This window comes from Barbus barbus, assembly GCF_936440315.1.
Source record: "Barbus barbus genome assembly, chromosome: 40".
NCBI classification, from domain to species: domain Eukaryota; kingdom Metazoa; phylum Chordata; class Actinopteri; order Cypriniformes; family Cyprinidae; genus Barbus; species Barbus barbus.
In genome coordinates this window covers 6,369,129-6,386,572 of record NC_136718.1, presented here as the reverse complement: position 1 = coordinate 6,386,572, position 17,444 = coordinate 6,369,129, and the positions used below count along the sequence as shown (strand labels likewise).

At 38.0% G+C, this 17,444-nt stretch overlaps 1 protein-coding gene across 1 annotated transcript in view; it reads right to left on the bottom strand.

Moving 5' to 3' along the window:
- LOC306859959 (plakophilin-1-like) overlaps positions 1-17,444 on the bottom strand; it is a 38,614-nt gene that overhangs the window by 1,705 nt on the left and 19,465 nt on the right. The window contains exons 5-13 of the mRNA XM_079401391.1: positions 13,132-13,339; positions 12,731-12,893; positions 11,699-11,816; positions 10,468-10,626; positions 9,512-9,679; positions 9,281-9,434; positions 7,109-7,295; positions 6,858-6,942; positions 56-147 (exon numbers count right to left, since the gene is read on the bottom strand). Coding sequence (XP_079257517.1) covers positions 67-147; positions 6,858-6,942; positions 7,109-7,295; positions 9,281-9,434; positions 9,512-9,679; positions 10,468-10,626; positions 11,699-11,816; positions 12,731-12,893; positions 13,132-13,339 — 1,323 coding nt within the window. The 3' untranslated portion in view covers positions 56-66. The remainder of the gene's footprint in view (positions 1-55; positions 148-6,857; positions 6,943-7,108; positions 7,296-9,280; positions 9,435-9,511; positions 9,680-10,467; positions 10,627-11,698; positions 11,817-12,730; positions 12,894-13,131; positions 13,340-17,444) is intronic.

The window sequence follows — 17,444 nt, the reverse complement described above, 5'->3', positions numbered from 1 at the left end:
TCCAGGCAATAACACATACAATAAATAAAGTAAAAGCAAGTGTCTTTCCACTCACTTGCACATCTCTCAGTGTCCATTCATGCGTGTTGCTACCTGGTACGCTGTAGCAGTGACATCATTTATAAACGTGTCCTTGTTCATCCCTTGCTGCAAAATAATAAAAGGTAAAAACTATAAATGGAGGATTGTTATCCTTTCAAAATGACACGCATCACCATCAACATTAACAGTGTGAAAGCTCTGAGAACCAAATGCATGTCGAGGTTTTGCACTGAATCACTGCTCATCACGTGTTTAAACATGCCTGTCTGAGCTCCTGAGGTTCAGCAGCCGGAACTGAACGCTTCAAGTTTTAATGATACATAACTGCATCACAACATTATAATATATAGTATGAAACATTGATTTTCATTTTAGTTTTGTTAAATATTACATTGCACGGTGTTATTAAATTATTAGGGTTTTTAAGATTACATTAAGTAAGAACTAGATGACAAACGTCATTTAAAAGTAAAAATCAGGGAAATTAGCAAAATCAAATTCAATTATATATTGATACATTCAAAAATCTCTAATATCAGCTGATAGCAAATATGGTGCATGTTTCCACACTGCAAATCAGCACATACATCTGGCATGTAATATACAGTTATGTGTGTTTTGGACCAATGAGATGTCAGTGTGGGCGGAGCTACACAACCTCATGCTACTGAAATACAAACAAATGATAAAATGACCTGCTTCTCAAGGCTGCTTCAGGAAAAACTCAGATTAACATGGATCAGACAGCTTTATAGCGATGTAAGCCTAAAGATCTAAATCAGCTTTATGTGATCAAAAACATGTCTGTTGAAATGTCAATAGTGTGGATTATCATTATAGTGTATACTGTTTGAATATGAAGACGAGTGTTGTGTGGGTGTGTGTGTGAATAGGTGTCGGAGGGTCACATTGGGAGGGGTGTGTTGTGTGAAAGGTGTTTGCTCCGCCCATGCCCTTCAAACCCTACAAGCAGAGAGAAAGAACTCGTCTCCCTGGATTCCTCTCTTAGCCTGCTGAATCTTTTCCAGGGTTGGGTGGAGTACATGTCAGGGCCTGGAAGTGTGTATGTGTGTGTGTGAGTGCAAGCGAGTGGAAGTCTTAGCATACAGACTGAAAGACTGATCACAGCCAGGGGATTTTCTTTTACCTAAAAGCAAGAAAAAAAATCTAAGAAAAAGCGCCGTGTGTGTGTGAATACACCCTACCACACCTTGCTTTCTTACAACCAGATATTGCTTCCCTTTTCTTTGCCCTCCCATCATCCGTTCAGAATGAGGAAATATTCGTGAAAATATACTTTCACTCTTCCTCTGAAATCATTAACAGCATCTTGTGATTAACCACTTTGAACAAACGTTTCTTAGGAATGTTGTTTCATCCTAACAGTGCAGTTCCAATGAAAAATGTGCATGTACTGTATTTGTGAGATGCATTATGTAATGAATGCCAGTTTTCAAATACTGTTATGTAACTGAACAGGCGAATCTTACAAATCTGCCAAAAACATGTTCGGGTACCAAAATCAAAATAATTTCGCAATGTAATGCAAAAATCTTAATGGTGAGGTTAACAGGTAATTTTTTATTTTATAAAATAATATAAAATAATAATACATACATATACATATCTCTCTCTCTCTCTCTCTCTCTATATATATATATATATATATATGTATATATATATATAGAGAGAGAGAGAGAGAGAGAGAGAGAGAGAGCGCAAACTAACGAGCTGTGGACTTGTCTGAGGTAAATGAAATGCTACGTGACATTTTGTTCACAAGCTGTTTTTTGTTTTTCTGTGGTTGAAACACTGGTTGAGCAATTACATGAGGCATGAGATGTTCATTCATGTTTATTTCACATTACAACTAGTAGTAAAGAGGAAGCGATGATCACGCTCACTCATGCTCCGCACTGCCGTTTGTTAACATAGCAGGATTTTCTGCTATTTATACTACTTGTTGCAAAATAGTGGCAATTATCTGCACTTCAGTATTGTATTACGTTATAAAACAGTATGCTATAATAACGTATTGAGTGTAAATTATAATTTTAATTCAGATTATTAAATGGATGCCACCTTATTGATAATAAAGCCCTCCCTACACCTACCCTAACCCTACCCGATACTTTATTTTCAACTTTTTTGTTATTTCTTTAATTTTTATTAAAAATAAATGCCTTTACGATGTGATATGAGATTTGAAAAGGGAGAAATAAAGTTCGGCAAAAGGCCAATTTTCACTTCATAGTTCAGACGGGGGCCGGGCCTCGGGCCTGTTTTAGGTTTCTCCTTATTTTTATATTGTAGACATCCATCAATTAGTGATGAAAAACATTGCCGCGCTGGTCGAAACAACACGAGACCGTGCCGCGACTGAGAGCAGCTTGATGGTGTTTAGTGTCCCGCAGCAGCAGCAACGAGTGTCTTCAGCGCAGCTGAAGAGTTCTGCGTTCAAATGCACACAATAGGCTAAAGCTTGCTGCAAAGCCCCAGCAAACATAACCATGAATGTGTCCGCGTGAAATATTAAGGGGATATTTTCCTGGATAGGGACACCTGCGGGAAAGGCCTTGGAGGCCGCCACACTCCTAATGGAATGAGCCCTGACTCCCAACGGCGATGGGAGGTCAGAAGACTCATAGGCCATAAAATGGCATCCACAATCCACCGACGGAGGGTCTGCTTGGAAGCAGGCAGACCTCTCTTGGGAGGACTGTAGCAACTAGCAACTGGTCCATCCTTCTCCACATGGCAACTCTCGGGCCGGCAGGGATTGTAGGTGGGGGAGTGTATGTCCAGCACTCTTTCCACCCTCAATACCACGACTGAGGTGCCCTTGAGCAAGGCACCGAACCCCCAACTGCTCCCCGGGCGTGTTCACGGTGTGTGTGTGTTCACTGCTGTGTGTGTGCACGTTGGATGGGTTAAATGCAGAGCACAAATTCCGAGTATGGGTCACCATACTTGGCAGTATGTCACTTCACTTCACTATTAAATCAGCCGGAGTCCGTCCCAGCACACTCTGTCCAGAACTCCGGGGAGCAGAGCAATCGGGAGTAAGGCATACAGACGAAGCCTCGGCCACGTCTGTACCACGGCATCCAGCCCCTCAGAACTGGATGACGTAAAGAGTACCAGAGGGGACATTGGGCTGCCTGAGTAGCGAAGAGGTCCACCTGAGCCTGGCCAAACACTCTCTAGATCTGCTTCACCACCTCGGTGTGAAGCATCCATTCCCCGGATAACAGCCTCTGCCTCAACAGGGTGTCTGCTCCCCATTGAGATACTAACTCAGATGCTCAGAAGGGAGCGGCATGCTCAAGGTGACCCTCTAAGTTGAGGGGAACAATGCCAGCTCGACCAACAGGAGAGCCGGGAGGGAGCAGCATGCTTGTAGGTGACCTCATAGTAAGGGGAGCAATGCTAGCTCTACCAAGGCAGAGCTCTGGAGAGCGGAGCACTTAACTCTCTGCATGAGAGGGACTCAGACGCTCAGAAGGGAGCGGCATGCTCAAAGGTGACCCTCAAAGTTGAGGGGAGCAATGCCAGCTCGACCAACCAGGAGAGCTCGGCCTCATAGTCCACACAAGGATCTGGTGCGCCAGCCTGTACAGGGGGCGCGAACCGCAGACCTCCTTGGTGGTTGCTATAAGAGACCACCGATGTGTTGTCGGTGCGAACTAACACATGGCAACCTCTTAGGTCTGGGAGAAAGTATTTCAGTGCCTGAAACACGGCCAGCATCTCGAGCCTGTTGATGTGCCAGACGAGATGATGACCTCTCCACCGACCGTGGGCAGGGTTGCCACTCATGACCGCTCCCCAACCGGTGAGGGATGCGTCCGTCGCTAGCGTACGATGCGACAAGGAGCTCCCAACACCAGGCCCTGGGACAAGAACCAAGGTTGTCTCCACATGTCCAAGGCACGTAGGCACCACCACGTGACCTTGATCATGCGAAGCGGGTTTCCCCTCGGGGAGAACCCCTTAGTCTTTAGAATTAATATATGGTCCAATGAATATATTTCAACAACGAAATAGAAATGTAATAATTTAGAAGTTAAATAAAAAAAACTGCATTATGTGCAGTTTACATGTTTGTATACTTTTTTAGGTTCTGCATAAGTTTTTAAGTTGAGTGTTGATTATTATATTTAAAAAAATAGTAATTAAATTTAAGTGTGGGCTCTGTTGTTAATTGTATAACCTTATAATAATGCAAAAGGGCTCCCTTTAGAGCATAAGCTCAGGTATACATTTTTTAATTTCAGTTATAATCAAATTTATTTAAAGAAAGAACAATTTGTTCAGTAAACCACTGTTTAATTAAAAAAAAAAGCAATTCTATTTTTAGTTTTTACCCCCTGCTGTACCGAAACCATATCGAACCGTGACGTCAAAACCAAGGTACGTACCGAACCGCCATGTTTGTGTACTGTTCCACCCCAAATATATATATATATATATATATATATATATATATATATATATAAATAAATAAATATATACAGTGCCCTCCAAAAAGTATTGGAACAGTAAAGACAAAATTACTCTGCTGGCTGTGGAGTTAAGACATTTGCAAATATGATTAAAAGATGAATATGAGACAAAACTACAGAATGTCACATTTTATTATTGGATGATTCAACACATAGATGTTTTACCAGCTAAGAAGTTAAGCACTTTTAGGTCTTTCTAAGTGATCAGCTGTGTCCTGTTGCATTAATTCTTCAGATATTAAAAGTAGGAATGTGTCGTATCAATTATATCCATTATTTCTGCATTCTGAATCTTGCATTCAATGATGACACACACAAACCAGGATGAAGATGAGGGAGCTAACTTTGAGAGAAAAGCAAGCAATTTGGATGCTAAAAGAAAAGAGGAAGTCAATTAGAGCTATTGCAAAAACAAAGGGCATGGAGAAATCAAGAGTTTGGAAACCACCAACAACTACCTGATCGGCTGAGAAAACAACAGTAGTTGATGACAGACAAATCATAAAAGCTGTGAAAATGAACCCTAAAAGACGTCTCTGTAAAATCACCAACAACTTCCAGAAAGCTGGGGTGATGCTCTGACAATCTACTGTCCTCAGGAGACTTTGACACAGAATTACAGATGCTACACAGCAAGATGCAAATCTCTGACCAGCACCAAAAATAGAAAGGCAAGATTAGAGTTTGCAAAAAAGCACAAAGGTGAGCCAGAAGAGTTTTGGAACTGTGTTTATGGACCGATGAGACAAAGATGAACCTTTATCTAAGTGATGGGAAAGCAAAAATGTGGAGAAAAAGGGAACTGCAAATGATCTCAAGCATACAGCCTCATCTGTAAAGCATGGTGGAGGTGGTGTCATGCATGGGTATGCATGGCTGCCTCTGGAACAGGCCCTCTCAACTTTATTGATGTCTTAATGTATGACGACAGTAGCAGAATGAATTTGGAAGGGTACACAACCATCTTGCCTACCAATATTCAAGAAAGTGACACCAGATTCATTGGGAAGTGCTTCATATTGCATCAGGACAATGGCCCAAAACACCCTGCCAGTTCAGTCAAGGAATTTATAAGGGCAAAGAAATGGAAAGTCTTAGATTGCCCAAGTCAATCTCCAGATTTAAATCTGATTGAACATGAATTTCACCAGCTGAAGAGGAGAGTAAAGGCAGAAACTTCCCAAAACAAGCAACAATTGGAATTGGCTGCATTAAAGGCTGGGAAAAGTATTTCAAAGAATGAGACCAAGAGTCTGGTGATGTCTATGGGTCACAGACTCACTGCTGTGATTGTGTGCAAGGGATCCAAAACTAAATAATAGCTTTTAATCTTTTATATCTGCCTTATGTTCAACTGTCCCAATCCTTGTGCTCACATCAATGAGTGGGATGAACTCTAAAAGTGCTGAACTTCTTAGTTGGTAAAACATGTACTGTATGTGTTGAATCACCCAATAATAAAATGTGACATTCTGAAGTTTTGTCTCATATTCATCTTTTAATCATATTTGCAAATGTCTTGACTCCACAGCCAACAGAGCAATTTTGTCTTTACTGTTCCAATACTTATGGAGGGCACTGTATGTACACATACACTATATTGCCAAAAGTATTGGTTCACCCCCTTCTAATGAACATGTTTGACTACTTTACTAATTTCTATGAGTACAAATCTTAATGTTTAAGCATATAATGATATTCCAGGGAATTGCGTGCTTCTAATTTTATAGCAACAGTTTGGACAGGACCCTTTTCTATTCTAACATGACAGTGGCTCTGTGTATAAGACACGGTTCAAAAATGGACTTGGCTTTCTGCAGACCAGTCAAGTTCTTCCACACTGACTCAATCAATCATGTCTTTTTGAACCTTGCCTTATACACAGAGGCACTGTCATGTTAGAATAGAAAAGGGTCCTGTCCAAACTATTGCTATAAAATTAGAAGCACACAATTCCCTAGAATATCATTATATGCTTAAACATTGTACTCATGGAAATTACTAAAGTAGTCAAACCTGTTCATTAGAAGGGGGTGACCCAATACTTTTGGCAATATAGTGTGTGTGCATATATATATATATATATATATATATATATATATATATATATATATATATATATATATATATACATACATACACACACACACACACACACACACATATACATACACACACACATACTGTATATCATACATTTTACTTTAATTTTCTCTAAGTGTTGCAAGATATTCAAAGCTGTGCTATCTATTCCCCTGATCTTGAAAGGCTTTAGCTCCTCTATGTAGTTTAAGGGCCGGACAGTCTTACCTTTTTCAGCACACTCTTTATATCTTTTTGTCCCCACATACTCCAGAGAAGAGCTCCAGCAGCTTTACTGGCTGTCTTGAATGAGCTGCGAGAAGCAGAGAAACAGAGTAACTGTCATATATGGGTGACTATCACAAAACTTTATTGAATTAGAGTCATTTGTTGGTTTCTTTCCCTCTAAACTTCAACCATGAGTTTGCTTATGCCATAGTTTCACTTTTATACATGCATTTTTCTTTGGAAATACTTACATATTTGAGCTCAGCCTGCTCAGAGAGTCAACCAGATTGGTGTTGATCATCTTCTTGCCGATGTCAGGCTCTGCCAGCATGAGTGTGTGCATCACACGGCACGCTGTAGCGATGGTGCTGTCAGACTCAAGCATTTTCGGTGTCACATCCGACAGAACGGCACTGACATTGGGAAGAATTTTCTTGGCTGTGGTTGACAAGAATATCATAGACATCAGGGATCAATGAACTGCTGCAATGTTCAAGTAAAGTACAAAATAATGTGTACAATAATATTTTATTCTGCATGATCTTTGTTGACCTGCAAGCTTGATGCTTTGACTTTTTTTTCCACTGGAGGAGTAATGCATAAGTAACTGGCCTCAATATTAATGACTTTTTCTTGTTTGCATAATTACTATTGTATACTATGATAATTATAATATGATCATTTTTAATATATGTAATAATAATTTAATAAATGAATGAAAAAATAAAACAAAACAAAATAAAAGTTATATCACACAAACATAAAATATACTAGCCCCAATATTAATTGTATATTTGTTAAAATATTAAGCAAACAAATAAAAAGTTTTGCAAAAAAAATCAATACTTCATATATATTTTTAGGTAACTGGCCTCAATATTAATTAACTGCATATTTCTTGAACAAACAAACAAACAAATAAACAAATAAATAATTATTGTATAAAAGCAATAAAACATTTACATGACATTTATTTCGGTTCATTGGCCTTGATATAAATTACTTGTATATTTCTTGTATACACAATGTAATAATGTTTCATGTTTAAGAATTTAATAAATATGAAAACGAATAAAAAAACAGCAATATCACACTTATGTGACATTTTTTTAGGTCATTTCCTTTATATATTGTGTATTTCTTGTATACATAATGTAAATCTCATTAGTATTTAATAAATTAATATATAATATAGATTTCTTGTAAAACAAACAAACGAATGAACAAATGAATATTATATAAAAGCAATATCACACCAACATGGCATATGTTTTAGGTCAGAGGTATTCAACCCTGCTCCTGGGAACCCACTCTCCTGGAAAGTTTATTTCCAACCAGCTTCAGCACACCTGCCTGCAATTTTCAAGCAGTCTTGAGCAGCTTGATTGGCCGCTTCAGGTGTGTTTGATTAGGGTTGTAGCTAAACTCTTCAGAATAGGGGGTCAAAATTTTTACGCCTAAATATGAGCTGCTGTGAAAACTGCTCTAACACAGCTAGTTTTATCCAGCCCGGTTCCAGAATTAAATACTGCGGATTAAATAAATTTTTGTCCTATCCATTATTATTTTGAGTGTGAATTCCGAATAAATGCATGTCATTCATGAAACTTTGCAGCGTGTATGTGGCCGAAAAATAAAAGCCTATACAAATTCTGAATGGATTATAGGCTATATAGCCTAGAAAGCACACAAAGAGCACAGCCTTTATATTCACGAGCTGTCCCTGGTCTTCATCGCGATCTCATTCAGTTTTGTATGTTTTGCCAGATTAGTTACGCCAATATGATAGTGAATAGATAATATCTCGAGGGCTCGCACCCAAGGGATCAGCGCCAATGTTCACAGCATGCAAAAATCTAATTAGAACTTTCGAAATCACTTGAACCCTACCTGATCAAAAAAAAAATCTGTCTGTCAAAGATTATGGAAAGTGAAACTTAAATCATATCATAAAGGTTGGATTCATTCACGCACGTTAAAAATATTTATCAAAAGCTTCTTTCTTTTCAGATTCTTATTTACAGCATTATCATAATAGGCTGCATATTAACGTATTGGGAGAAAACCGGTAGTTATGTGAAATCAGACATTTGAGCACCCCCATATAGACAAAATGGCATGATCACAACACCTCAGCGAATCTTCGATTACTCGAGGTCACCCCTACTCTGGGGTATCATTTAACAATCTGCTGGCGTCCATTCACACAAACACAGACCTGCTGTTGAGAGAGTGTGAAACAAAAAGTACCTCCAGCAAACAGAGGCTCAAGAGACTCACAGCACACTCTCCTTGACCTGAATTTTCCTATGCTTGTGCAGATGCTGCTCAACAGGCACACACAAACTACAGCACAGAACTTGCATCACTCTTTCATAGTTCATCTTTAGGAGTGGCACTTGAGTTTTACAAAAGACTCTTACCCATAGCACCCCGCAGAGATGACACCCGGGACATGTTGCCAACTAAGGACATGACGTTCTTCTGTAGGACAGGGTTTCCTGATTTCAGCAGGTATGAAATGACATTCAGGCCTTGCAGCTTCTGTATGATGCTTTGACTCATCAGACTGGACAACTGTGCAGAGGTCAAAATACAAGTTAAACAAGTTCCTCAAGTTCAGTTGCGTGTGTATTTCCAGTAAGTGTACATACAGGGCTCTTTGAAGCGGTCAGGTTCTGCAGGGCTCCACAGCACGCCACCATAGTGACCTCCGTCTGACTGATGCCCAGCAGAGACAGATACATCTGCAGCGATTTTTGGTTGTACAACCGATCCACTCCTTCAGGATTGTCCTTCTCCATGGGGGGAAAGCTGAACTCCTGATAACAAAAGGGATTGTGAATGTACTGAAGAGGCCTTTTAAACACTCAAGACAACTTGAAACTGCTGTCTAAACTACTGTGTTGTTAATATGAAAAGATCAGCTTTAATATTAATGGTATAAATTTCCATGTTGGTCCATTGCTGGTTTGGTGCACGGAAATGACAAAAAAGTACTGCTGGTTGGTGGATGATTTCAACCGAAATGGACGATTCGGTCATCATTTGTTCACCTTCATGTCTTTCCAAACATATGTAACTTTGCTTTTTCAGAGAAACATATATAAACATTTTTTGACATATCTAAAAAAAATTTGAACGGTAATATTTGAATATATTTTCAAATATTTATGTTCAAAAATATGGGGTCGGTAAGATTTTGTGTTTTTGAAATAAGTCTCTTATGCTCACCAATTTATTGAAAAATTAATGCTTAAAAAGCATTAATATTGTTTTCTATTTGAATATATTTTCAAATGTAATTTATTTCTGTGATCAAAGCTGAATTTTCAGCATCAGTCTTCAGTGTTACATGATCCTTCAGAAGTCATTCTAATATGCACAATAAGTTGTGCTGCTTAATATTTTTGTGGAACAGCATTTATTTGAAATAGCAACTTTTCAAAGCTCCAGGAGGGTAATATTTCTTATTTTGTGTTCCACAGAATACAGAAAGTCATATGCGTTTGGAATATAATAATATGAGTCTTGTTTTTAGGTTAATTAATCCTTGACCAGCATCCAAAACATCCTGCATGCTAGTCGTTTTATCAGGAACAGCTCGTACCTTTGGGGTCTTGGTGCTCTTGGGGCTGAAGAGGCTCTTTTTGTTATTGTTCTCATTTGGATTCTCATCAGGAACAGGCAACTGTCTGAAGTGATTTGGAGCCTCTTTCTCTAGCTGGTAACTCAAGTTATGAAGTATGCAGACACAGTTTTCCACAGACTGCTCCCACATCAACAAAACAAACAGAACCAGGACACAGAAGTCACTTTTAGCTTAATGCACTACATTTTTGCCAATATATTGGAGTATTCTGGTAGACATTAAAACTCTATGAATATGCTTAACCCTATAAAGCCTACTGTATCATAATTGATATATGTGCATTTCTAGAGACTATACATTTTCAACATGATCAAAGAGTTGCAGACAATCTTTTACATGCTTTCTGTTGTCTTATTGATCATTTATACTTTTTAGAATAAGGTCTTTTTGCATAATTGTACAAACGTCCACCTTCAGTTCATGGTTCATGTGTCTTTTTGCTGTGGAATATTTATCAAGTAAACGTAAGAATAACATTTATATTGTAAGCAATATTTCAAAATATGCATTTAATGGATTGAAGCAGCTTAGGTTTACTTGATTATCCATACATCATTTTAAAGAAAAATCATGTTAAAATGTGAGTAGATCATCAGGCTTTTAAATAACATTTATTTGTTCATCTCTCAATCATCGTTTTGCACTGCATTATGTTTTGAAACTCACGATAACAAATTGCATATTTTTCCTCTGTTTGTGCCTCTGAATAAAATTTCCTCCTTAAGTATGAGCTCTACATTTTTCTATATGAGCAATAAAAGCCTGATGTATTAAATATTATATACGACAAAAAAAAAGTTAGTCTGTATGTTAAATTAAAAAAATTTAATTAAAGTCCACTTCAATAAATGTGATATTTCTGACAATTATGTCATATATCAGGCTTTATAGGCTTAAAAAATTAAAGCTTACTTAATAATAGGTTAAATTAAAATTACATTGCAACTCTATTAAAATATACACCATATGGTCAAAGGTTTGTGGACACCCTTCTTTTAATAAACAAGTTTATTTAGTCACCTAATTTCCATCTTAATGCTACAGCATACAATATAATTTTACACATTTAGTCATTTCAGAGCAAATCAGTTTTAGAGAACCTTCTTCTAACATTAGGGCATCGGTTTCAGTGCCCACATATTTTTCCATGTAGTGTAAGATCATGCAGCAAAAATGAAAGCATGATAACCTTGTCATCTGGATCGCCTCTTTCCACTTGAGTCTGAACGTAAGTCACGAGAGCGTCGATAAGTTTCGGGCAGCTCCTCATCGATATCCTCTCCTCCTCACCAGCACAGCTAAGGTTCCTGCAAGAGCACAACCAGAACTTCACATTAAAACAGACATTAATTTTGCAAAACCACACAATGATTATTTGTGTGCCAGTCTGTGGTATAACAGTCCACTTTCTGACCAACCCAAATACGTCAACATCTGCCTCCGATAACAAACAAGTTAGGCAATTATGCTTTCTAAGTCATTGCCCGTGTGAGGGATTATTGGGTGTTAAAGATGATGTCATTTGATAGATAGAGCGTGACTATATTTCAGTTGTTCTTGCCAAAAACAACCCTCTGAACCTGAAAACAGCACTCCCGGCATAACAGGCGACCATGCAAGAAAGTGAATTTGGAAAATGTGCATAGACTTTGTGGTCTGATTTTTATCAAGGTACTAGGTAAGCAATAAGGTTATGAATTATGGTTATGAATTTGACAAAGTAAGAAATCCTTATGTCATTCAATAGCGCGTACTGTTATTTTTCTGTGGAATGACATAAGCTATCATACAACTTGGAATATAGTACTAATTGTTTCTTTTATGTGTGTTTTTAGAGTTTCTTTATTAAAATCTTAAAGAATGTAAAAAATATTTTTGTGTGTGTGTTCCATGAAAGAAAAAAGAACTAAAATATAACCTAAATTATAAAAGAAATGTAATTTTTTGGATGAGCTATAACTTTAATTGAAACAAACAAGTATCTCTATTATATTTTGAGATAATTGTTTGTTTCACTTTAAGTTATAGTTCATCCAAAAAATTACATTTCTTTTATAATTTAGGCAACCTTTTGTCTCCTTTAGATACCCTTATTTATCTCTATTATATTTTGCTTAAAAATATTGTTTTATTACTTGGATTTGTTCCATTTGTTCGGATGTCACTGTGTTCTTGTACTCAACAGTCAGTTTCTATGCATGACTCGGACAGCATAACGCACCTTAAACAGCCAGTGGTGTTGCAGAAGACCTCAGTGTCAATATGTTTGCTGCTGTCAGTCCAAAAGTTGTACGGCACCACAATGCTTTCTGTAAGCTGCGGCATGGCGTCCCTGATCAGATCTGGCTTCAGTTCATCAGCCGAGGACAGATTCCACAACAGACCTGAACAAACATCAAAGGGTCATACTCCATACCTCATATTGTATACTATTTTCTTTTTAAATAGCTTTTGATAAACATTAATATCAAACACAAAACCAGTTCTTGTCACTTTCTTTTATTTTAACTATAAAGGACACCATTCACATACGATGTGATGAGATCTTAGGACAACTAATGACACACGGCACATTAAAAAGTTGAAGCAAGGAAAGAGTCGAGTGAGAGCGGCACATCTTACCAGTGAGGTGTTTCTGTGTTTCTATAACGTTGGTGTTTTTGAGCAAGGACATAATGGCCTCTATTCCTTCACAACGGTCCACCTCAAGCTTGTTACCGCTGTCTTTAAAAACCGAGTTGCGCAGTGCAGCGGCAGCGGTCTGTTGCAGCTGTGGATTGTCACTTTTCAGCAGCTGAATAAGGGCAGGAATTCCTCCCAAACGCCAAACCTTTAAGTGATACAAAACAATCCTTATGATTAAATCATTTACAATAATTTGTAGTATTCAATTACATTACAAAATATATACGTGGACTATGTAATTAATTATTTGTAACAAACAGACAGAAAGATGGAGAGATAGAAACACAGACAGACAGACAGACAGACAGACAGACATATACAGTGCCCTCCAAAAGTATTGGAACAATAAAGACAAAATTGCTCTGTTGGCTGTGGAGTCAAGACATTTACAAATATGATTAAAAGATGAATATGAGACAAAACTACAGAATGTCACATTTTATTATTGGGTGATTCAACACATAGATGGTTTACCAGCTAAGAAGTTCAGTTTTAGAGTTTCATCCCTCTATCTGATGTGAGCATAAGTATTGGAACAGTTGCTTCAGATAATCAATTAATGATTCAGATATTAAAACAGGGAATGTGTCGTATCAGTTATATCCATTACTTCTGTATTCTGAATCTTGCATTCGATGATGGCACACACAAACCAGGATGAAGATGAGGGAGCGGACTTTGAGAGAAAAGCAAGCAATTTGGATGCTAAAAGAAAAGAGGAAGTCAATTAGAGCTACAGCAAAAACAAAGGGTATGGAGAAATCAAGAGTTTGGAAACCACCAGCAACCAACAACTACCTGATCGTCTGAGAAAACAACAGTAGTTGATGACAGACAAACCATAAAAGCTGTGAAAATGAACCCTAAAAGACGTGTCTGTAAAATCACCAACAACTTCCAGGAAGCTGGGATGATGCTCTGACAATCTACTGTCCTCAGGAGACTTTGACACAGAATTACAGATGCTACACAGCAAGATGCAAACCTCTGACCAGCACCAAAAATAGAAAGGCAAGATTAGAGTTTGCAAAAAAACACAAAGGTGAGCCAGAAGAGTTTTGGAACTGTGTTTATGGACCGATGAGACAAAGATGAACCTTTATCTAAGTGATGGGAAAGCAAAAATGTGGAGAAAAAAGGGAACTGCAAATGATCTCAAGCATACAGCCTCATCTGTAAAGCATGGTGGAGGTGGTGTCATGGCATGGGCATGTATGGCTGTCTCTGGAACAGGCCCTCTCAACTTTACTGATGACTTAATGTATAATGAAAGTAGCAGAATGAATCTGGAAGGGTACAAAACCATCTTGCCTACCAATATTCAAGAAAATGCCACCAGATTCATTGGGAAGTGCTTCATATTGCATCAGAACAATGACCCAAAACACCCTGCCAGTTCAGTCAAGGAATTTATAAGAGCAAAGAAATGGAAAGTCTCAGATTGCCCAAGTCAATCTCCAGATTTAAATCTGATTGAACATGAATTTCAGCAGCTGAAGAGGAGAGTAAAGGCAGAAACTCCCCAAAACAATCAACAATTGGAATTGGCTGCATTAAAGGCTGGGAAAAGTATTTCAAAGAATGAGACCAAGAGTCTGGTGATGTCTATGGGTCACAGACTCACTGCTGTGATTGTGTGCAAGGGATCTGCAACTAAATAATAGCTTTTAATCTTTTATATCTGCCTTATGTTCAACTGTCCCAGTACGTATGCTCACATCAATGAGTGGGATGAACTCTAAAAGTGCTGTTCTTTTTATTTGGTAACACATGTATATGTTGAAACGGCTAATAATAAAATGTGACATTCTGTAGTTTTGTCTCATATTCATCTATTAATCATATTTGCAAATGTCTTGACTCCACAGCCAACAGAGCAATTTTGTCTTTACTGTTCCAATACTTATGAAGGGCACTGTAGATACAGACAGCAGACAGACAGATACAAACATATACAGATAGATAGACAGACAGATATATAGATACAGACAACAGACAGATAGATACAGACAGACAGACACGGATATATATATATATTTAGACAGACAGACAGACCGATTGATAGACAGATATATAGATACAGACAACAGACAGACAGATAGATAGACATACAGACAGACAGATACAGGTACATATAAAAAAAAATTAAATGTTGTGAAAAAGGTCAATATTTTTTGTCACACATTTCAGGAAGTGAAACCCATATATTATACAGATTCATTACACAGAGTGAAATATTTCAAGCCTTTATTTCTTGAAATTTTGATGATTATGGCTTACAGATAATGAAAACCCAAAATTCAGTGTCTCAGAAAATTTGAATATTACATAAGATCAATAAAAAAAATGATATTTTAAACAGAAATGTCAGGCTTATGAAAAGTATGTTAATTTCTATGCACTCAATACTTGGTAGGGCCTCCTTTTGCATGAATTACTGCATCAATGCGCTGTGGCATGGAGGCAATCAGCCTGTGGCACTGCTCAGGTGTAATGGAAGCCCAGGTTGCTTTGATAGCGGCCTTCAGGTCACCTGCATTATTGGGTCTGGTGTCTCTCATCTTCCTCTTGACAATACCCCATAGATTCTCTATGGGGTTCAGGTCAGGCGAGTTTGCTGGCCAATCAAGCACAGTAACACCATGGTCATTGAACCAGCTTTTGGTACCTTTGGCAGTGTGAGCAGGTGCCAAGTCCTGCTGGAAAATTAAATCAGCATCTCCTTTAAGCATGAAGTGCTCTAAAATGTCCTGGTAGATGGCTTCGTTGACTATGGACTTCAGAGAAAACAGTGGACCAACACCAGCAGATGACATGGCAGCCCAAATCATCACTGACTGTGGAAACTTCAAGCAACATGGATTCTGTGCCTCTCCACTCTTCCTCCAGACTCTGGGACCTTGATTTCCAAATGAAATGCAAAATTTACTTTCATCTGAAAAGAGGACTTTGGACCACTGAGCAACAGTCCAGCTCTTTTTCTCCACTGCCCAGGTAAGATGCTTCTGACGTTGTCTCTGGTTCAGAAGTGGCTTGGTAGCCCTTTTCCTGAAGACGTCTGAGCGTGGTGACTCTTGATGCACTGACTCCAGCTTCAGTCCACTCCTTGTAAAGCTCTCCCAAGTGTTTGAATTAGCTTTGCTTGACAGTATTCTCAAGCTTGTGGTCATCCCTGTTGCTTGTGCACCTTTTCTAACCCAAATTCTTCCTTCCAGTCAACTTTGCATTTAATATGCTTTGATACAGCACTCTGTAAACAGCCACACCTTTCAGTAATGATCCTTACCCTCTTTGTGGAGGGCGTCAATGTTCGTCTTCTGGATCATTGCCAAGTCAGCAGTCTTCCCCATTATTGTGGTTTCAAAGAACAAGAGATACCCGGAATTTATACTGTAGGGATGGTCATTAATTGAAACTCAAATGTAAATATTCATGAGCTGTAAGCTCTAATCATCAAAATTAAAAAAAAAAAAACAACTTGAAATGTTTTACTTTACATGTAATGAATCTAAAATATATGAAAGTTTCACTTTTTTAAATAAGTTACAAGAAAAAATGAACTTTTTCACAATATTATTTTTTTTCAGATGTACCTGTATATAGAGACAGATAGACAGACAGATAGACAGACAGACAGACAGACAGATAGTCTGAGGGTTGTCCCCCCTAAAAAATAATTACAAACCACTCTGTGTACTGTAAATAAATATAATGGACAAATACATAAAATAAATGTGTAAGTAGTAAAACAATATAAATGCAAAAAAGCATTTTAAGTTTAGAAATGTTTTGAGTCCCCCTCCCTTGCCTCACAGTGTTTTTTTCCACTGCCTGTTTTCCCCCTTTCCCTCACCGACACACACACACACACACACACACACGAGTCCGGTGGGAGAGAGCAAAGTTCTTCAGTAGTTATGTGTTAGTAAGCTGTCAATGCCATTTTATTCACTTTAAACATCGGATGAAGTGATTCTTTCTCTTTAAAGGGGTCATATGATACGATTTCAAGTTTTCCTTTCCCTTTGGAGTGTTACAAAGTGTTCACGCATAGATAAGATCTCTGAAGTTGCAAAGACTAAAGTCTCAAACCCAAAGAGATATTCTTTATTAAAGTTAAAGGGGTCATATGACGCTTTTTTAAAAGATCATTATTTTGTGTATTTGGTGTAACAGGATATGTTGACATGCTTTAATGTTCAAAAAACACATTATTTTTCAAATACTGTACATTATTGTAGGTCCTCTAT